The following is a 21,973-nucleotide window of genomic DNA, read 5'->3' as shown; positions in this document are numbered from 1 at the left end:
AGAGGGACTTAGGACTACCTGACATCTCTGGAAAATAGACCTGGTGTAAAGATTGTAATTTCATAAATTGTTGGTATATGGGTGTACCTAAGTCATGGGAAATGTTAAAAATTACCTAGAGAGAGTGGGTAGAATTGAGAGAAGAGGGCATTGTATAGAATTCTGCCAAACTTTACATTTTAAACATTAGGTAAAGGAGGAGAAATGAGCAATTAGGACTGAGAAGGAACAGTTAGAAAGATGGAAATAAGCCCAAAAGAATGCAGTTTCACAGAAGCCAAAAGAGAATGTTTCAAGGATTACTCAACTGCTCTTGAGACTTCTAGTAATTTGAGGATTGGACTCAGCAACATGGATCAATGTTGATTTTTTTTTCTTTTTGAGAAAAGAGGGGTTTTTTAAATAGTGGTAAAATATACATAAATGTACCATTTTAAACATTTTAGGTATACAGTTCAGTGGCATTAAAGTACATTCACATGGTTGTGCACCAATGTTGCTCTTAGCGAGAATTTCTGTAGCAAAGTGAGGGCTAAATATTGGAGCGAATTTAATAATACATGGGGTAAGGAATTGGTGAAAATACAGAGCATATTTGGCTCTTGAGATACCTGGCTTTGAAAGGGAATGTGGCTACGAGGCAATAGCTAGAGGAGAATGGAGAGTTGAGAGACATGCTTTTTTTTTTAATTGGAGATATTAGTCCACTATTGAATGTTAATTCCAATTATTCTGCAGAGAAAGAGAGATAGAACATGCTAGAGACAGAGGGCATACATTATGGATTGTGGATCCTGAGAAAGCAAGAAGTAAAGGGGCTAGAACTAATGAGAATGGACTGGGCTTTGCCAAAAGGTGGGAAGGAAACTGCAGAGATGCAAACAGATTGGCAATATTTCTGGGAATGTTGAATATCTACTTGAGATTGGTAATCATGAATGAATACTGCTACTAACCTGTCAGTTTATGTATTCCTATTCATTTATTTCCTATAAATTCCTTTACTGCCTATAAAGGCGTTATAGAATGCCTACTATGTGCCTCCTGGGAACCACTTGTGACCAAAGGGAGGGGCAGGTCAGCCTCTCAAGGCCTTCAGGAAAATCTCTTGGATGTTGCTCCTGGAAGTTTCTGAATGGGCTTGGGAAGGTAGTATTTCTGTAACATTTATTTCAAGACCACAGTATACACTATGTTGAAAAATTATCCTTTTCCTACTTTCCATTTCAAATAATCCCCTATTATACTTCCAGAGCCAATTCCAGAGAGGCTACCAATGTGCACTGGTTACAGAATAGCTCACAGGATAGAATACCATCTGTAGAGAGACCCCAAAGTCTCTCATCAACTTGAACAACCGACATCCTGTTCATTATCCAGTGAATCCCTTGATCCCAAGAAACAACAACAGACAACAAGAAAAGTCCCCTCCCTTTACAGAGCAACTACCTATGTACAAGGCATCTCCTCTCTGCAGTTTCCTCCAATTCTGCCTCTTCGCAGCCAGAGAAATCCCCCAGGAGGTCCTCAGCAGTGAGAGGCTGGATGTCTTGCCCTGGGACTGGATGTGCTCCCTCAGCAACCTCCAAACCAGTATTTATGTTTCCAACCCAAGCCCCTCATTTGCATTGCTTTTTCCAAAATTCAAGAGGATTATCTAGACAATTCATAACATCAGTGCCACATCCACAAATTAAGGAAAATATAAGCAAATACCTACACCACAATATAAGTTCCACGAGGGTGAGAAGTTTTGATTTTTTTGGTTGTTGTTGTTCACTAATGTAACTCCCAGTTCCTGGAAGAATGCTTGGTAATAGAAGGCCATCAATGTGAACTGGCTGAATGAATGAAATATCTAGAACATACACCAACACTACAGTGGAACACTCACCAGCAAAATAATATTTCTAGATCCTAACAACATTCATTAAAAATCACTTGTTTTTCTGGTACTACTTACCTTGAACACAGAGGCACTCCTTCCTTTTTCTTTCCTTTTCTTTTTTCCAGAAAAAGCTTTCCTTAGGTGATTACCTACACAAAAGTAAATATTACCTTCTCTACACTGTTGGTAGGAAGCACCCTGTCATCTAGGAAAAGCACCCTTCTGAAAATTTAGTGTTTAAGAAGTCACAGTGGAATTATAAAGTATTTAGAACTGAATGACAATGAAACCACTATTTTGCAAACTTGTGGGATACAGATAAAGCAAGGGAAATTCTCTTCAAGGGGTTTTATAACCCCAAATTATATTTTAGAAAATAAGAAAGATCGGAAATTAACATAGTGTTTAAGTTAAATAGTAACTTAAGTTAGTATTAAATAGTAAGTATTTAAATTAAACATGGTATTTAAGTTAAATAGTAACTTAAGTTAGTATTAAATAGTAAGCATTTAAATTAAAAACTTTTTTAAAAAAGGAGTAACATTAAACTCAACAAAAGTATGAGAGGTTAATAAAAATAAATACAGAAATTATATATATTTAAAAAGAAACAGATATGATCAACAAAAGCTGAGCTATACATCAAACCTCTATAGGTTTATCTAATAATATAGATAAATCTCTGTTCAGACAAAGGAAAAAATACAGAATTCCCAAATATATCAGGAATGAAAAGTAGGATATAACTACAGAGACTGTAGAGAATTTATTTTTAAGGTTTTATTTGTGTGAGAGAGAGCACAAGCAGGGGGAGAGGCAGACAGAGGGAGAAGTAGGCTCCCCACTGAGCAAGGAGCCCAATCCGGGACTCGATCCCAGAACCCTGAGATAACGACCTGAGACAAAGGCAGGCACTTAAGCGACTGAGCCACCCAGGTGTCCCGAGAATTTTTAAATAAGAGAAGGCTATGAACCATATTCCAACATTTTGAAGACTTAAATATAGTATCTAATTTTTATTTCTTTTTTAAAAAGTTTTATTTTAGAGAAAGAGAGTGTGCATGGGGTGGAGGGGCAGAGGGAGAGAGAGAAACTTAAGCAGACTCCCTGCTGAGCATAGAGCCCAGACACCAGGCTGGATCTCACAACCCTGAGACCATGACTTGAGCCAACATCAAGAATCAGACACTCAACCGACTGAGCCATCCAGGCAGCCCCCTACTATCTAATTTTTAAAGAAATGTGTGAATTATCAAAATTGACTCAAGAAGAAATTGTAACTCAAATAAATTAACAACCATTAGACAAATTGAACTGAATTTTTAAAATATGGTTTCACAGATGAGCCTTTACCAAATAATCAAGGAACAAATAATACCTACCTCATATAAACTGTTACAGAAAATAGAAAAAAGGGTTATTTCCAAATGCATTTTATGAGGGTAATACAACCCTGATACCAAATGTGGACAAAGGCAGTGCAAGAAAAGGAAATTATAAGCCCAAATCACAAGCATGATGCTAAAATAAAAAAAGCGCTCATAAATTGCGTGAAGCAGTGTATTTAAGAAATAATAGTACATTTGGCAAAACCAGGTATATCTCAGAGAATGCAAGGATAGGTCCATATTTGAAAAAGCTATCGGTGACCCATTACATTAACATAACAAAGACAAAACCTATAATCATCTTAGTAGTTTTAGAAAAAGCCATTTAATAAAATTTAGTATTCATTGCATGGTTTTAAAATATTCCTACTTTAAACTCAGCTGGGATAGAAGGGAACTCCTTCACCAGATAAAGGGTTTCTATTAAAAACTTACAACAACAAATATCATGAATAATAATGGCACATTAGAAATATTCTCAATGAGGGAAGCCTGGGTGGTTCAGTCGGTTAAGCACCTGCCTTCGGCTCAGGTCATGATCCCAGGGTTCTGCAAACAGGTCCCACATCAGGCTCCTTGCTCAGCGGGGAGCCTGCTTTTCCCTCTGCCTGCCACTCCCCCTGCTTGTGCTATCTCTGACAAATAAATAAATAGTCTTTAAAAAAAAGAAATATTCTTGATGAGATAGAAACAGGAAAACAATCTTGCTCTCACCCTTACTATCTGATGTTATATTGGAGGTCCTAGCCCATCCAATGAGATAAGGGGACCGGTATTAAGAGCGTGATTTACAGATGATATGATTAGCTATATAAAAATACAAGAGAATATGCAAATAAACCATTTAATAAGGATAAGGAAGTTCACTAAACAAGATTATTCCAAAATCAATATTTTCAAACAGCATCAATAGCCAACTAAAAAATTTAAAAAGGATCCCACTTATAATAGCAACAAAAGCTGTAATATACCTAGGAATAAATCTAACAGAGATGCAAGAATTTTTATAAATAAACTATGAAATGTTATTGAAGGATATGAAGAAACCAGAGTGATATTAATGTATTAGATGACTCAATTTTATAAAGATATCATATCTCCCAAAATTTAAATTGTGCATGTATAAATTTAACTTAGCAAAATACCAAAAAAAGGTTTTTTTTTTTTTTAAGATTTTATTTATTCTTTTGACAGAGACAAAGTGAGAGAAGGAACACAAGGAGGGGGAGTAGGAGAGGGAGAAGCAGGCTTCCCGCTGAGCGGGGAGCCCAATGTGGGGCTCGATCCCAGGACCCTGGGATCACGACCTAAGCCGAAGGCAGACGCTTAACAACTGAGCCACTCAGGCGGCCCCCAAAAAGGTTTTTCAATAGAAGTTGACAAACTGATGCTAAAGTTAGTATGGAAGAATAGAAATCCCAAAATAGCCAGTACAGTTTAAAAAATGAACAAAATGGGGGGGGGGGCCCTCCTAGACATGAAGACTTACTATAAAGCCATAATAATTAAAACAGTGTGGTATTGGCTCAGAATGGGTTTGATCAATGGAAAAGGACAAAGTAGGAACATATCCATGAATACATGAAATTTAATTTTCATCATGGTGGCATTACACATTAATGGGGGAATTAAAGACTGTCCAGTAAAGCAGGTCAGGACAACAGGTTTTCCATATTGGGGAAGGGGGAGAGTAAAATTAAATTTCTAATTTATACTATTCAAAAAATAAGTCCCAGGGAATTTATTTTATAAGTGTCGAGAGCAAAACTTCAAAACGTTAAGAAAAAAAAAAAGGCTATCTTCTTGGTATCAGGAATGGAGAGAGTTCTTCTATAACACACAAATGACACAAACTATAAAGAGATCAAGGAATATGACCACATTTTACATTTTCTATAGTATAAAAGACATCAAAAGCCGTCAGAAGAGAAGCCACAGACTGAGACAATATGATGTGTATATGGACGCACTCCTATAAAACAAGAAGGAAAAAAATGAAAACATACACAGCCCATTGGAAATGGATGAGGTCTGTAAAAAATCAAATCACAGACTTGAAATCTTAATAGCCAATCAATATATGAAGAAGTGCTCAACCTCATTAGTAGTGAGGGAAATGCAAATAAAACAGGAAGATACTGGGGTTTGAAAAAGTCAAATTGTCAGAAATGAGAAAATTTTGAATCTAGAAAGTGGTGAAGTTCATGTGAGGGAGACAACTCTCATCCACTACTGGTGGATGTGTAAATTGAAGAACCATTTGGCACTCTCTAATAAGACTGAACATGTGCATGTAGCCTAGCAATTCCCCATCTAGGCAGATTCAGAGAGAAATTCTCACATATATGCAAGGGACACATGTACACGCATGTTCCTATTAGCATTGCCCCAAATATTGGCAGCAGCTTAAATATTCATCAATAGGGCAATGAATAAACAAGGCACATTTATATGCATGGATCTACAATATAGCAATTAAAATGAATGAACTGATTTATATTTATCAACATGGAGAGAAAGAATACAAACATACCAAGAAGGGAAAAAAAAACAAGTCAGAATATGTACAGTCTAACACCACACATATACATTTAAAAAAATAAAACAATATTCTGTATTTTTATGGGTTCATGTATAGTAAAAGCATAAAACCTAGATGGGAAAGTTACATACTAAATTCATGATAGTGTTTGCCTTTGGAGAAAAAGGTGAAGAATGGATTTGGGGAGGAGTACAAAGGGACTTCAGTTTTATCAGAAATCTTAAATAGTTCAATTAAAAAAAAAAACCTGCAGCAGATCTGGCAAAATGTTAACATTCACCAATTATATGATAGGTACGTGGATGCTTGTGATATTGTCTGTGCATTTTTAAATATCTTTACCTTTTTTCCCAAATAATAAAATTAAAAGCAGCTAGTAAAGAATTCTGATAGAAATTTCACCTGTGTAGATAAATTGAGTCAATTGTTTAAAATTCTGAGGCAAAGAACTTTATAATTACCTGTCTTAGAATGGAATCTCCATAAAAATAATATAGCTGGTAATATTAATAAAACTACTGAAAGGAATAAAGCAGATTCTATAGGTATCAACATGGATAGTTGTCAAAATCATATTGAGGAGAAAAAGTAAGTTGCAAAATGACATGTACACTAGTGTACTATTTATAAAGAAAATTTAAAATACTCAAGCATGGGTATACATATTTACATATAAATATATAAGCAATTAGGTAATAAAGGTATGATAATAAATGCTGGAAGAATACACTATAATACTGATTACCTAGGGAAGTAAGGAGGGAGAAAGTTGAATTAGGGAGGGAAGTAAAGTGACATTTAGCTCTATCTGCAATCTTTTAATATAATTTTAAAAAAACCCTGAAGCAAACATGACAAATATTTTACATTTGATTATTCTAGGAAGGAAACACACGAATGTATGTTATTCTTGATGTATATGTATTTTTAATTTCCAAAAGAAAAAGTACTGAAGAATTACAAAGAAAATGCACATAATTCAACACTATATAAAGTAAAGCTTGTGTACATCAAAAACTGTGCTATGACTATTTTTAGAAATTATCCTGTTTGCTTTTCTATGTGTTTTTAATTTTTCAAAAAGCAAAGGAAAAAAAGCAATGAAGAAATGCAAAAAAAAAAAAAAAATCAAACCCATTCCGAATCACATAAAAAGAAAACCCTGCACAAATCACAATGAGCAACTCTATATCATTTGCTGCATTTTCTTATTTTTACTTTTTGTCAAAAGAAAAATAAAAGATGTTGCCTAATTGGAAACGTGACTTTCTATTATTAAAATTGTGGGAGTCCATTTTAATGTGTTTATCTCGCTGCTAGTCTATAATTTCTATTTCAGCGTGGAAATTTGTTTGTATGCCTGTGACAGGTTAATGCAGTTTAAACATGCATTTTTCTTTCGTTGGTTGAATAGTTAAATCGTTACTCAAAGGATTTTAAGTTTCAATTTCAACCATGAGAGGATTCTTTGCTTTTTCAAGGTTAGAAATGTTTCTGGTTCAAAATGCTATTAATTAATGGCTACGTAGTGGATCTGTTTAGGGAATTGGTACCGACTCCGGATTAACAGTGGAACTGCTAAGTGAGAAAACTTCTTTTGATGCACACTTGGGGATATTTTAAATTCGGTCTGACAGCGGTGGACAGAAATGAAATGTAATTCCAGCCCGCTTAACAATCGTAATTATGAATCGAAAGACATATCAGGTATTAGCAATTTTTTTTTCGCTTAAAAAAAAGTTTCTCGGACTCCGCCGGACACCCAGCTGGCGGACGACCAGCGGGCGCGGCGGGGGGGGCGGGGTGGGGGTGGGGGGGCGCGCGAAGCCGGCAGGCTGCCCAGAAGTTACGATCGGGGAGTTTTCTCTTTATTAAAATTACCTGGCTCACCAGCAGAGGCAAGAAAGCGAAGACAAGATAATTTCTTAGGCTGTTAAAAATGACTTAGCCCGGTGGGCCCCGCGTTCCGAGGGGGTGTCCTGCGGGCCGGGGCGGGTCCCGCCGCCCCCGCGGGCTCCGGTGCGTCAGGGGCGCGTCAGGCGGGGCGGGCTCCGCGCGGGCGGCGGCGGCGGCGGCGCCGGGCGGCGGGCGGCGCGCACCGGGCCTCCTGCTTCTCGCTCCGAGGCTGCGGGACGGACGCTCCCGAGAACTCTCTCGCCCGCGGCCGGCCGCGCTCGGACGGCGCTCGCCGGCGGCCCGGCGGTGCCAGCATGTCCGCCGCCGTGGCGTGCCTGGACTACTTCGCCGCTGAGTGCTTGGTGTCCATGTCCGCGGGCGCCGTGGTTCACCGCCGCGCGCCGGACCCCGAGGGCGCGGGCGGAGCCGCCGGCTCGGAGGTGGGTGCGGCGCCGCCGGAGTCTGCTCTGCCGGGTCCGGGGCCACCGGGACCCGCGTCGGTCCCCCCGCTCCCCCAGGTCCCCGCCCCCAGCCCCGGCGCGGGCGGCGCCGCGCCCCACCTGCTGGCTGCAAGCGTCTTGGCTGACTTGCGCGGCGGCTCTGGGGAGGGCTTCGGGGAGAACTCGGGGGAAGCTCTGCGCGCCTCGTCCGGTTCCTCCGGCCCGACCCGGTGCTCCAGCCCGACCCTGGGCTCAGAGCCGACCCCGGCCTCCAGCGCGGCGGAGATCTCCGGACCCGCGCACTCCTCCGGCGCGCTCGCGGTCCCCGGAGCGCCTGCCGTCCCCGGAGCGCCTGCCGTCCCCGGGGTGGTCCCCGGCGAGGCCCCTGGGGCCTGCCCCGCCCCCGCCACAGGTCCAGTGCCCCGTCGGAGGCCGGTGACACCTGCTGCCAAGCGCCATCGCTGCCCCTTTCCGGGCTGCAACAAAGCCTATTACAAGTCGTCACATCTGAAGTCCCACCAGCGCACCCACACGGGTGAGCGCCCTTTCTCCTGCGACTGGCTCGACTGCGACAAGAAGTTCACGCGCTCCGACGAGCTGGCCCGCCACTACAGGACGCACACGGGCGAGAAGCGCTTCTCCTGCCCCCTCTGCCCCAAGCAGTTCTCCCGGAGCGACCATCTGACCAAGCACGCTCGCCGCCACCCAGCCTATCATCCCGACATGATCGAGTACCGCGGGCGCCGTCGCACTCCCCGCGTCGACTCGCAACCCACCGGCATGGTGGACAGCTCCAGCTCCGTCCCCGGCCAGGCGCCCAGCCTCACCACCTGCCTGTCTGACAGTCATTGCTGTTAATCGTCCCAGCAAGGACGAGCCCCCAGGCCGTTGTCCCTGCCTTTTCTTTGCCCATCCCTCTTTTCCCAGAGTCATTAGACCAAGGCACAAGACTGGTTCCTCCGCTTCGAGGGTCGGTCCAGGCAGGCACGTTGGACCCTGGGGAGGGACTGGGGGCCCGAAAATAGCAGGAATTCTTACAACACGTGTATCAACCTAAAGAGGAGGGTTGCCTCAAGACAGCCCCCTGGAACTGGTGAGAAGGGATGAACCCCGGTACTCTCCAGAGTCCTGAAGATTCTCCCTTCCCTGGAACCAGAGATGTGAAACTGGAATTCTCAGGTGCCTGAGGAGCTCCCAGTCTCAAAGGACTCTGTGTCTTACCCACCCACCAGGGCGGACCTTGGCGAGGGTATCAGGGGTGGCAGTCTTGGAAATGTCCACGACTGGGATGGTGAGAGGCCTTTGGAAACAGAAATGATTTCTATTTCTGTAAATAGCAATGTTTACTAATTTATTTTTAGTATCTTTTAAACAGGGATCCCAGGTTGATGGGAGGTTGATGTCCTCCACTCCCCAATTGCCCCAGCTACCTCTGCTAGGAGAGGCCATGTAAGAGTCCATGTGAATGTATGGCTGGGAGATACTTCTTGGTGTCTGGGGAACGGTGTGAGTCTGTTTGCAGGTCCTGTTGCATGGTTTGGAACCCTGCCCTTGCATCCCTCCGTCCCTCCGCCCCTCCGTCGCCTTTTTCCCATTTGGATTCCTACTTGGGGAGGGGAACTTCCTGGCTCACTCTCACAGTGAGATTGGTTTTTAAAAATTTGGAAACAACCATAAAAACACCAGAAATAGAAGAGTGGTCTGGGCCAGTTCTCCTTTCACCCTCTGGTGACTTTGGGTGAGATAGGTCCAAAACAAGACCTTTCAGGATCATTGTTAACATTCAGGGAAATAGGGGCATGTGGTTCCAGCTGCCCAGTCCAAGTAATCTCAGGTGTGGTAGATTCTGTTCATTTCTTAGTGGCCAATGAGGGGCTTATTTCCCTTGGGAACTGTGCATTTTTGTTTTTGCAGCAAATGAGTTAATCGCTTGGGGAGGGGAAGATGAGAGTGGCTTTCTCCAAAGATCTGGTTGCCCTGGATTTGGGGAAGGAATAGCAAGGTGAAAATTTTTATCAAATAAGAGGACCCTTCTCCCTTTGCCTTGAAGTCCCTCCAAGTTACACCCTCAGGACCCCTCTGCCCCTAATGCAGGAATCAAGCATCAGCAGTATTTATTTTTCTATGTGTATCTCTGCTGCTATGAATGAAGTCGTCGGCCACTCTGCTTATGTGTGTGTGAATGTGTATACATGTGACCCTTTTATGAGAGGTGGGGCTGAAAGGAATTTCCTGCTCCTGGTAAGGTCCCTGTGGCCCCCTCCTGAATGTCTTGTAATAGTCCATCCATCCCATTTGTGGAAGGTGCCATAATCTCAAAGGACTGCAACAGGCATCTCGGTAAACAAACTGCTTCCCCCTGTTTTGCAGATGAAGACACCGAAGCCTAGATAAGTTTAAAGTCTCATGCTGAGTTGCTGGCAAAAGCCAGGACTAGAACTTAGATATCTGGCTTTCTAAGTGACTCTTTCCCTCAGGCTTAGTTACCTCACCTCCTCTCTCTCTCTGGGCCCTTAGTCAAAGGACACCACTCTCCCTTCCTGCCACCAGTATCCCCTCCCTCCCTAATCCCTATCACTTCTAAGTTCCTTAGAATGTCCAGTTCCTGCTGAACACTTGGCCTGTTGTGTTTAACCCCAAAACCGTTTTCCTAGCAGGTTGAGTCCATTCCCCCCTTCCACACCATGTGGACCTACAATGGGAATGACTGTTTGACATTTGGGAAGAGACTTTATCTTTTGACCTGGTAGATTAATTTTCAGTGCCAATTTTATTCTTCCTCTGGTCCTGGGCATTCTGTTTTCCTTAAGAGAGTGAGTGATACAACTTGACATTGGGCCTCGGTGCTCCTGCACTAAGTGAGGGAAAGATCCTTAAGAAGGACCCAAAGGGTATGCCCTATGACTTTGAAGAGGTCAACGTTTCCTGATGCAGACTAAGCAGACTGGGTGGGGCTCTTTTGGAGTTACATATGGGAAGAGGAGGTTCCCAATTGTGGAGGTGGGCTTTGATGGTGAGAAGGGTCCTCCCTTTGCTCTGTTTGTCTCCTCAGCTGGGACTGGATGGGAAGGGCGCTCTGGGCCCCCTTGAGGATTGCCATTTCCCCTTTGTCTCCTTCAATAGAAGATCTGCCATTGAGTAGATGAACAACGAAGCTAACAGGAGAGAGACTCCCACTGACTGTTCTGGAATTGGGCTCAAGAATGCTTGGCTTTTCCAACCACCCTTTGATAAATAACTTTTGATTCTCAAGCTTCTAAGCAGTGTCCTTATTTGGGTTCTTCGACCTGGGGGACTTTTGTCTGGGGATGGTCTCTGACAATCTAAGTGTGGCATGTCTTCCAATGACAACTCCTAGGACTTGGGATGGTGGGGAGGGGGACACTCAAAACACTTAAAGTAGCCAGATAATGGAGGCAAGATTTATAGGCTAGTCTTTTTTTTTTTTTTTTAAGATTTTATTTGTTTATTGGGGGGGGAGGAGGGAGGGAAGCACAAGCAGAGGGAGGGGCAGAGGGAGAAGCAGGCTCCCCACTGAGCAAGGAAAAGGGGGAGAGCACAAGCAGGGGGAGGGCAGAGAGAGAAGTAGGCTCCCCACTGAGCAAGGAAGGGGGGAGAGCACAGGCAGGGGGAGGGGCAGAAGGAGAAGCAGGCTCCCCACTGAGCAAGAACCCAATGTGGGACTTGAGCCCAGGACCCTGGGATCATGACCTGAGCTGAAGGCAGACGCTTAATGGACTGAGCCACCCAGGCATCCCATAGGCTAGTCTTCCTTAGTCTTGGGTATTGTTGTTACCCTTTCACTCCAGCAGCCAGACAGCTCTTGAAAAACAATTATGAGTGAAATGTCTTCGAAGGGGCTTCCTAGTTGTTTTTTTTTTTTTGGAGATTTTATTTATTTATTCACGAGAGACACAGAGAGAGAGGCAGAGGGAGAAGCAGGCTCCCAGGGAGCAGAGAGCCCGTTGTGGGACTCGATCCCAGGACCCTGGGATCATGACCTGAGCTGAAGGCACACGCTTAACCATCTGAGCCACCCAGGCGCCCGGGGCTTCCTAGTTTTATTGATGTTTCTTTTGCTTCTTTTTGTTAAACAGATGGAGCTCAATTAGTGAATGAGTCTGGGGATTAGTTGGGGTCAGCCTGAACCTCTGGGTCCTTCCCCACCCAGGCCATCCTGAGTTGTGATGTAGGAATGACCGAATCTATTAACAGAATCTACTGCTAGAACTCTTTCTAAATTCTGGGTTGGAAGCTGGGAATGAATTCCAGGTTAGATCTTGGGTGCGAGGGAATTGGATCCCCAGTCTCTGCTGGGAGGGTATAAAGAGTCCAGGACTTGCCCCTATCCACAGGGACAAGAATCTGTCATTTGTCCCTATTTCCCTGTTCTCCAAGTAGGGAACCATACTGGGATACTACTCTTGGCCTGACTCTACCTCTTATTCACTTTTCCCCAAAGAAAGGTTGTGTTCTCTGATGGAGACACAGGGAAGAGGGTCATTGTACACATACACACACACACGGATGCACATGCACAGACACACAAACGCATGCACACATGCGTGTTCTAAGCTCTCTTCTTTCTATTGTACCTTTTTGCCAGCAATGTGTATGCAGTCCATTCAGATCTAGCCTTCACCTAATAAGCACACCTGCTGAGGCTCAGACCTGCCTTCCAGAGGCAGGTCTGAAGAGCACCTCTCTCTGTTTCCACTTTTGGAGCAGCCATGGCCCCTTGCAGCACTCCAGGTAAGTCTTGCCTTTGTATATTCTCCTTTGGGTGGGTAATCCCACTATCAGGAATTGGGAGTGATGAGACAGGCAAATGGTATTAGAAAGCCCAATTCTGGCCATAGATACAGCTTCATCAATAAAATGTTGATATTTTGATCTTCATTAGTCTGATTCCTAATCTATTACCCAGGTGGTTGAGAACTTAGAAGGGAAAGGATAAGATTAATTTTCTCCCTTAAGCCCCAACACATGCAAATATGCTTTGGCTGTATATCTTGAGAAATAGGCATTCTGATAGGAATTAGGGAACCAAAATAAGACGTGTAGAGATGGGACGTCTGGTGTGCCAGGGCACAGGTCTTTGGCACGTTAGTGATCTTGGACCATTCAGTTCTTTGGCCTTTTCAAGTCTTAGCAGCTTATAGTAACTAGCTTCCATACCCAAGCTACTTTTTTAGCGGTAACTGGACTGGTATGTTGACTTTGCAAAAGTAGGCTGCACAGGCCACTGTGGCTGATCTTGATTCATATAGATAGAGTTGAGATAGGCTTGCTGCAGAAGGGAGAAACACTTTTTTTTTTTAGGAGAAAAAGGAGAATCCTGAAGGAGAATCCTGAAGCGGACTCCGCACTGAGCATGGAGCCTGAGGGGCTTGATCCTAGGACCTTGAGTTCATGACCTGAGCCAAAATCAAGAGTCAGACACTTAACCGACTGAGCCACCCAGGCGCCCCAGAGAAGCACTATTAACTGGAACAATTTGTGCTGCCTTTATTGTCCGCCAGAATTGTAGAAGAAGACTTTAAGGTGAATGGCACAAGTTCTGTTTGAACTTCAAAACACAAGTTTAGCAGATTTTGTCCCCAAAACTGTGCTGGGGATTAGCAGGTGGCATTAGATCAGTTTCACCCAATTTGGTTCCCTTTTATCCTTTCTTTTTTTTTTTAAGGTTTTTATTTATTTATTTATAATAAAGAGGGGCAGAGTGGGGAGAGAGACGCAGACTCCCTGGAGAAGGGCAGAGAGGGGAGGGAGAAGCAGACTCCCTGCTGAGCAGGGAGCCCCACACAGAACTCCATCGCAGGAACAGGCTTCCTGTTCCCTGTTATCTTGATTTAAATTGCATCCTTTGTAGGACCAGGGAGAGACCTATGGGAGGGGCCAAGGTCTTTATTTCATAGGGGGTATCCAGAGTCACAGTCTATTTTTGTCCCAAGTTAGTGCCAGGTATGTTGACTATATAAGCCCTGGCAGTGAAATTTCAGGGACTCAATCTGTGTTTTATTATCACAGAGGGATGGTGGATTTTAATCATAAATATAAAAAAGAGGACGGGCGCCTGGGTGGCTCCGTCCTTAAGCGTCTGACTTTGGCTCAGGTCATGATCCCAGGGTCCTGGGGTCGAGCCCCACATCAGGCTCCCTGCTCAGCAGGAGGCCTGCTTCTCCCTCTCCCACTCCCCCTGCTTGTGTTCCCTCTCTTGCTGTGTCTCTCTGTGTCAAATAATAAAATCTTTAAAATCTTTATATATATAAAAGAGGATGCAAATGTTTGTTATATATGGGCTTGGGGTAGAGAGAAGCCATGCCATTATAACCCCCAAAAATAGGAAGAGTATTTTTAAATAGTGTGCCTGGATTCTTCTTTCCTTAGGAATCAAGCCTTTTGAGGAAATAAAGTAGGAATCATATTTGTTTCAAATATGTTTAGATCTTGAAGTCAAAATGGAAGAGTGGGAGGGTGAAAAATGAATAAAGACAGGTAGATTGAACTGGAGGAAGGGAAGGATTTCTTTAGAAGAATGGTTGTGGGGGCACTTGGGTGGCTCAGTCAGTTAAGTGTCTGCCTTCTGCTCGGGTCATGATCCCAGAGTCCTGGGATCAAGCCCAGGGTCGGGCTCCCTGCTCGCAGGAAGTCTGCTTCTCCCTCTCCCTCTGCCCCGCCCCCCTGCTCATGCACGTTCTCGCTTTCTCTCTCTCTCTCTCTAATAAATAAAATTTTAAAAAATAGAGGAAGAAAGGTTATGTTCTTAGAGGATAGAATTGGACAGTACAAATGGAAAATAAAAAAAGGTCAGAAGCCAACCAATATTAAAGATAAGACTATAAAAGAGTGTGGTAGTTTAGTCATTACTAGGTTAGAGGAGGTGACTGAAATCCAGTGAGATATAATAGAAGAAGATGAGCTCTCAGAGAAAACAAGAATGCCTACTTCTGCCAGGGATCTCAGATCCAAGAGAATATTGAGAGGTACCTACCTAAATCTGTAAACCATTAGAAAAATCATCCTTTTTAACACTGAGATAGGTTGGATACAGAATACGTAGACAATACTTCCAACTTTTTTGGTTAGTCTCAGGGCTATCACCATTGAAATGGAATAGGAATACTCGGGATGTCTGAGTGGCTCAGTTGGTTGAGTGTAGAACTCTTGATTTCGACTCAGGTTGTGATGTCAGGGTCCTGGGATCTACCGCTGAGTCAGGCTCTGTGCTCAGCGTGGAGTCTGTTTGTCCCTCTCCCTCTGCTCCTTTCTCTCTCTCTCTCTCAAATAAATTTTAAAAAATGGAATAGGAATACAAATATGGCTCAGAGAACATAAAGAGTTAAGTCTCTAAGGGAAAGCATAGGGTAGAAGAAACACATGTAATATATCAAAGTTCTTAATAGAAATCAGGGAGAAATAAGCATGATCATCTCATTTGATTCCAAAATAAGTATTTGTGAAAACTCAACACCAATTTGTGATTTAATTTGAAAACACCTTGACAAACTAGTAACAAAAAAGATAATTTCTTAAATTAATAAAGAGTATCCATCAAAAGCCTACAGTAAACATCAAACTTAGTGTTGAAAGATTACAGACACTTCTATTGACCGTATAGTGAGATCAATAGTCTTAAAAACTCCAGGCAGGGGGCGCCTGGGTGGCTCAGTCGTTGGGCGTCTGTCTTCAGCTCAGGTCATGGTCCCGGGGCCCTGGGATCAAGCCCCGCATCGGGCTCCCTGCTCCACGGGAGACCTGCTTCTCCCTCTCCCACTCCCCCTGCTTGTGTTCCCTCTCTCGCTGTCTCTGTCAAATAAATAAAATCCTTAAAAAAACCAAAAAACTCCAGGCAGGTAATCACATAAAAATACAACAAAAATATAACCCAAACTCATGCATTGGAAAATGTAAAAGCAAACCTCTACATGACTCAGACAACAGGGACAATTACAAAATTTAGACCTGAATGAAAGCCAGAAGCACTGCATAGCAAAACTTCTGTGATGCAAGAAAACAGCTGGGGGAAGAAATGTTCTTTATAGCCTTAAATTGTTTACCAAAAAAAAAAAAAAGAGAGAGAAAGAAATATTGAAAGTGAATGAACTAAGCTTTCATCTCCAAAAAAGAAAAACCCAAAGAAAGTAGAAAAAGACATTACCACGGACCATGCATTCTCAGTATGGAAGATACTGCCCCCAAGGTAAGAAAAATTGATTCTGGAGGGGTCAAAACATGTTCGATATTACAATGATTTTGGCCCTTCAAAAGGCCATACGACATAAACAGATACACACTATATAGGTGGTTTAGGATTTGGAGAGGAGGTGATCATTAGGAAAAAAATGTCTTGAAAGTCTCCTAGAGGGTAATAATGAAAAAAAGTTTGAAAGACACTACCATAGATAAAAGCAGAACTTAGTGAAACAGGAGGAAAAAAATGAGTGCAGTTGAGCAAAACTTTTAAAAGCCTAATAAAAATAAGATTTCTTTGGCAAGTATGATTAAGAAAAAAGAGAGAAGGGGCGCCTGGGTGGCTCAGTCGGTTAAGCGTCTGCCTTCAGCTCAGGTCATGAACCCAGAGTCCTGGGATCGAGCCCCGCATCGGGCTCCCTGCTCGGCGGGAAGCCTGCTTCTCCCTCTCCCACTCCCCCTGCTTGTGTTCCCTCTCTCGCTGTGTCTCTCTGTCTAATAAATAAATAAAATCTTAAAAAAAAAAAAAAAGAGAGAAGCCAAAAAAAAAAGTTATCAGGAATAAAAAAAATGTAAAATCATGGTAACACATGAGCAGGTTTTAAAAATCATAACAGAGGGCGCCTGGGTGGCTCAGTTGGTTAAGCGACTGCCTTCAGCTCAGGTCATGATCCTGGAGTCCCGGGATCGAGTCCCGCATCGGGCTACCTCCTTGGCAGGGAGTCTGCTTCTCCCTCTGACCCTCCTCCCTCTCATGCTCTCTGTCTCTCATTCTCTCTCTCTCTCAAATAAATAAAATCTTTAAAAAAAAATCATAACAGAATAACACAAACAACTTTATATCAATAGAGTTAAAAATATGGATAACTTTATAGGAAAATAGAAAATTTTAAGATAGTCTAAGAAAAAGTAGAAAAATTGGAAATTGAAATGGCAAAGATGTATTCTCCAAAATGGCATTAGGTCTAGGTGGTTGTATAGGCAAATTCTCTAAATTTTCAAGAAACAGATAATCTCTATCTTTAATAAATTGTTCCAAATCATAGAAAAAAGATAAAAAATTATCCAATTTACTTTATAAGATATAGTTAAGCTAACTAATAGCAAAACAAGACAAGTAAAAGACCAAAAAAACCCTGCAAAAAAACAAACAAACAAAAAAACCCTAACCACTTTTATCTATAAAGATGGGTACAAAAATCCTGAGTAAAATATTAGAAATTCTAATTCAGCAGTGAATGAAAAAATAATGCATTATGATCATATGAAATTTACCTAAAATGTAATATTAATTCAATAATAGAGATCTATCAATATAATACACTTGATTGAAGAAAGGAGAAAAATCAATGCCTTTCTTATATGCCAACAGTCATCAATCAGAAAATGTAATAGACTAAGTGATATTGTATACAGTAGCAATTAATAACATAAAGAACCTTTATAGGTAAGATTATAAACTTTTACTGAATGACATAAAAGAAAATATGACAAAGTGGAGATAAATACTGTATCTGTGGATGGTAAAACTCAGTACTATAAAGATGTCAGTCTTTTTCTCAAATCTATATACTTAATTCAATTCCAATCAAAACCCCAAAAAGATTTCTCATGAAACTTTTTCAAGGAAATATTACAGTAGATTGTGGGGGGTGGGGAGAAAGGGAGGAAGAATTGCTTTACAGATATCAAAATATTACAAAGCTGTGGACATTAAAACAGTGTGATATTGTGCGGGAACAGACAAATGGGTAAGTGGAATTGCATTCCACAGATCTATCAGAAATAGATTTGTGAATGTAGAAGAGTTTGGCATATGAGAGATGGCACTTCACATCAGTGGAGAAAAGACAGACTAGTTTGTTAATGCTATTGAGATAACTGGCTTTTCATGACAAAATAACAAAACACGAAATTACTTTCTATCTCAAATCTTTCAGAAAAATAAATTTCAGATGGTAAATATCTGAACATTTTTAAGCCATAAAAAGTATTAGTAAGAAAAAAAACCTAGGAACTATCATATTGGATAAGGAAGACTTTCTTACTAAGGACACAAAAAAATTTTTTTAAAGATTTTATTTATTTGAGAGAGAGCACATGAGCAGTGGGAGAGGAAGAGGGAGAAGCAGACTCTCCTGCTGAGCTGGGAGCCCCATGCAGGACTCTATCCCAGGACCCCGGGATCATGACCTGAGCCAAAGGCAGATGCTTAACTGACTGAGACACCCAGGTGTCCCAGGACACAAAAATTTTTTAAATAAAAATTCAAGGAGGGAAAAGACAGATATAACTGCAAAAAAATTCTAAGATGTTTTATATCTGAAAACCTACACAAAGTTAAAGATCAAGCTACACTCTGAAAAAAAATTTAACAGGCACTGGATTAATATCCAAAGTATATAAGGTACCAAAGATGTAAGAGATAAGGACCCAAAAAAAGTGGTCAAAGGATAGCAACAAGCAATTTAAAGAAAGAACCAGGATTGAGAGACAGTCAGTGGATCTTTAGCCTTATGTATATAATGCTTTTGCTCTTCTAAAAGGGGAATATCTTCATGTATTGCTTACAAAAGTTAAAAATTTTAATAATATTTTCTAGGAGGGGAAAATACTATTGGTTAAAAAAGAAAAGCAGATGGTAAAATAGGAAACGATATACTGAGCAAATGTTAATAAAAGTAAGGAGGTGTGACAAAGTATCAGTCAAAACAAAATTCAAAGTACAAAACATTGGTGGGGCAAAGATAGATTATTTTCTATGGAGAGAAAGTATAGTACACTAAGAATCTAAAGCAATCAAGAGCCTTTTTGCCTATAAGGGGTGTCAGCTCAGGAGCTCTAGTGCCTATCCTAGGACTTGGACAGGGGTTTCTTCTCCCATCCCTCACTAGGAATTCAGAAACCCATTCCCATTGTCTGAGCTCATTGCAGGGAGAGGGGGAGAATGCCAACAAAAGTTAAATCACAGAGGAACCAAGCCCAATCTAAATTCCCTCAGGAAAATCCCCCTCCAACCCCGAGACACTTCTTTCCTTTCTTCTCTTTCAGAATACTCTTTGTCCCTCTCATTTTTCCACAATAGCTCTTGATGATCCAGAGCTTGACCTAGAATGTTAGTTACCCTTTCAAAATATTCTAGTTTAGTAAAGGGGAAGAAAATAAAAACAATTTAAAAATATACAAACATTTACAGGATGGTGGCTAACTGCATCTATAGCTAAGTGCACCTTATTAACATGCTCCCATTTCTGGTCAGACTCTCTCTCAGGGCTGCCTCCGTCCAAAGGCTTCCTTCCTCCTTCCTACCCTGGTTTCTGAATGCTGGAAGCTTATGTATTCCTTTGAGGACAGAAAGGGAAGAAGTCTCAGGACTGTATTCTGTGCTGTCCTATGGTCCTCACTCATTTTCCATGCTGTGTGGCTCTTCTGGGGATCCCTAGTGCTTGTGCCCAATGCGTTGCAACAGGTCCTATCTGGTTCTTGTGGCTGCTTTTCTCATACTGCTGGAGCCTATGTTCCTGCTGTAGCCTCTCATTGTGAGGTCTCTGTGGAGAGACTTGGTCTCATCCCCAATGCAGACCTTGTCTGGACCTAGGGTTCTCCCAGCATTTCTGGACCCTCTTACCAAGGTGTGAAAAACATTCTGGTTCCTCTCCATACACACCAAGGACACAGGGAACTGGAGTGCAGACACAAGTCCATCTGCCTAGACACCTCACAGCCATGTCAGAATTACTTCTGGAATGGTACCATAGTGCCCTAGCACCACTCTTGAACATGGAGTAGAAGTGAAGGACCAGCCTAGACATTCCAGATTTTACCTCAACTTATCTGGGGTTCCTGATGTTGTGTCGATCTTCCCTATTCTGGGCCAAAACCCAAGGAATGAAGGGGTTCATGGAGTCCTGAGGCATCTAAGCACCAAGTTAAGCCAAATCTCAACTTCTCTAACCTTCCCCCTATCCTTGGCTCTTCCAACTAGAAGAACACTTCACTTCCTCCTTCAGTAGGTGGCAACTTCCCACCATCATACTCCAACTTCACTCTGCCAATTGATTATAATAAAACTTTTTGTCCAGGCTATAGGCTTTCCTCTTAATATTTAAGAGTGTTTAAAATTCAGAACTTCCTTTACTTTCCCAACAAAGCTTTTAAGACTATTATTTAGCTATAGGATTCAAAAGCTGAACTAAAATCGTTATTTACCTTTGCATTCCTGCTCTAACAATCATGATGTTCTCTAGGCGAATGGATGCCTCTGGGTAAAAAGGGAATGGTCACATGGGAGAAAATAAGGGGAAAAAATCACATTAATAATTTTCAAAACACCTCCCTCACACCAATTTTTAGTCTTGTTAAAGATTAAGTTATTAGTTTTGAAGGTGGAGCTAAGAACAGGGTTTTCCCTCCCTCTAACTAATTAGGTCCTAACAAGAGAATGTACTTACAAACTAGAAATAAAACAAAATGAAGTTTAGTCAGTCTGCTGCAGACCCCTAGAATCAGGAAAAGCTCAACGGAAAGGAAAGATTACAGTTATTACTGTCCTGAGCAGAGTATGTATGGCACAAGTAAATGGCAGAGAGGGTATCAGCAGGATCCTGTCACCCTGATGGTCCCCAAGGAGTTCTGGGTCCACTCATCCAGTCAAGGGAGGGAAGGCAATTTGGTCAGTGGGTTCCAGCAGGGGTCAGCAATGGATTGGACTGGAGTGCATCTAGCAGCCCCAAAGGCGGTGCTGGAAGCTTTCCTTCTGGGGCTATGTGTACTCATGGATTTTGCCTAAAAGAATCAGGCTTTCATGGGCCAGGACTACATTTCAACAAATATTTATTGAGCATTTACAATGTGTCAGGCACTGTTATAGGCACTTAGGATATATACGAGGAAAAAAAAAAAGATCCCTGCCCATATGATTTTATATTCTAGCAGAAGGGATATAGAAAATAAACAACAAGTGAATTATATAGTATGTTGGGTAAAAATTCCATAAGGATATGGAATTAATAAAAAATAGAGCAGGCTAAGTGGGATCAGGAGTGCTGGGTGGAGTAGGGATTAGATTGAGGTAATAAATAGGGTGATCTGGATAAGCTTCAGTGTGCAGATAAGACATGAACAGGGACTTGAAGAAGGTGAGAAAGTTAGCCAGGGGGGAAAATGTCCAGGCAGAGGGATCAGCAAAAGAAACCACCATAGGGAATGAGATAATTTAAAAAACGAAACAAAAAACCCAAAACCAGAAAGGAGAGCAACATTGTAGGAGCAGGTTATGATCAGAAGGAAGAGGGGATGCTAGATCATATGGACCTTCTAGGCCACTTATGATGAAGGCTTTTTCTCTGGGTGAAACAGAGAGTCACTGAAGATTTTGAGCAGAAGCATGACATGATCTACTTTAGGTTTAAAGGGATCATTCTGACTGCTGTTTGAAGGATTTAAATAAGGAAATATGTTGGGAGACAATGTAATTAATCTAGGTAAGAGATGATGGTGGCTTAGAGAAGGCCAGATTCTGACATTTTTAAAAGGAAAAGCCAATAGACTTTTCTAAAGGATTTGCTATGGGGAGTGAGAGAAGGAGAAGAATCAGAGTGACTCAAAGTTCTTTGACCTGAGCGCT

At 42.1% G+C, this 21,973-nt stretch overlaps 1 protein-coding gene across 1 annotated transcript; it reads left to right on the top strand.

Annotated features, from left to right (window-relative positions):
- Positions 1-7,902: 7,902 nt before the first annotated feature.
- KLF14 (Kruppel like factor 14) lies at positions 7,903-11,387 on the top strand. Its single transcript, XM_035021122.1, has one exon. It carries the CDS (start codon positions 8,029-8,031, stop codon positions 9,010-9,012), a length of 984 nt encoding a protein of 327 aa, XP_034877013.1. The 5' UTR covers positions 7,903-8,028; the 3' UTR covers positions 9,013-11,387.
- Positions 11,388-21,973: the final 10,586 nt, after the last annotated feature.

The sequence above is a fragment of the Mirounga leonina genome, unplaced genomic scaffold (assembly GCF_011800145.1).
Source record: "Mirounga leonina isolate KUSES-001 unplaced genomic scaffold, KU_Mleo_1.0 Mir_174, whole genome shotgun sequence".
Lineage (NCBI taxonomy): Eukaryota > Metazoa > Chordata > Mammalia > Carnivora > Phocidae > Mirounga > Mirounga leonina.
The sequence above is the reverse complement of the archived record's forward strand: the minus strand, read 5'-3'. Positions and strand labels throughout refer to the sequence as shown.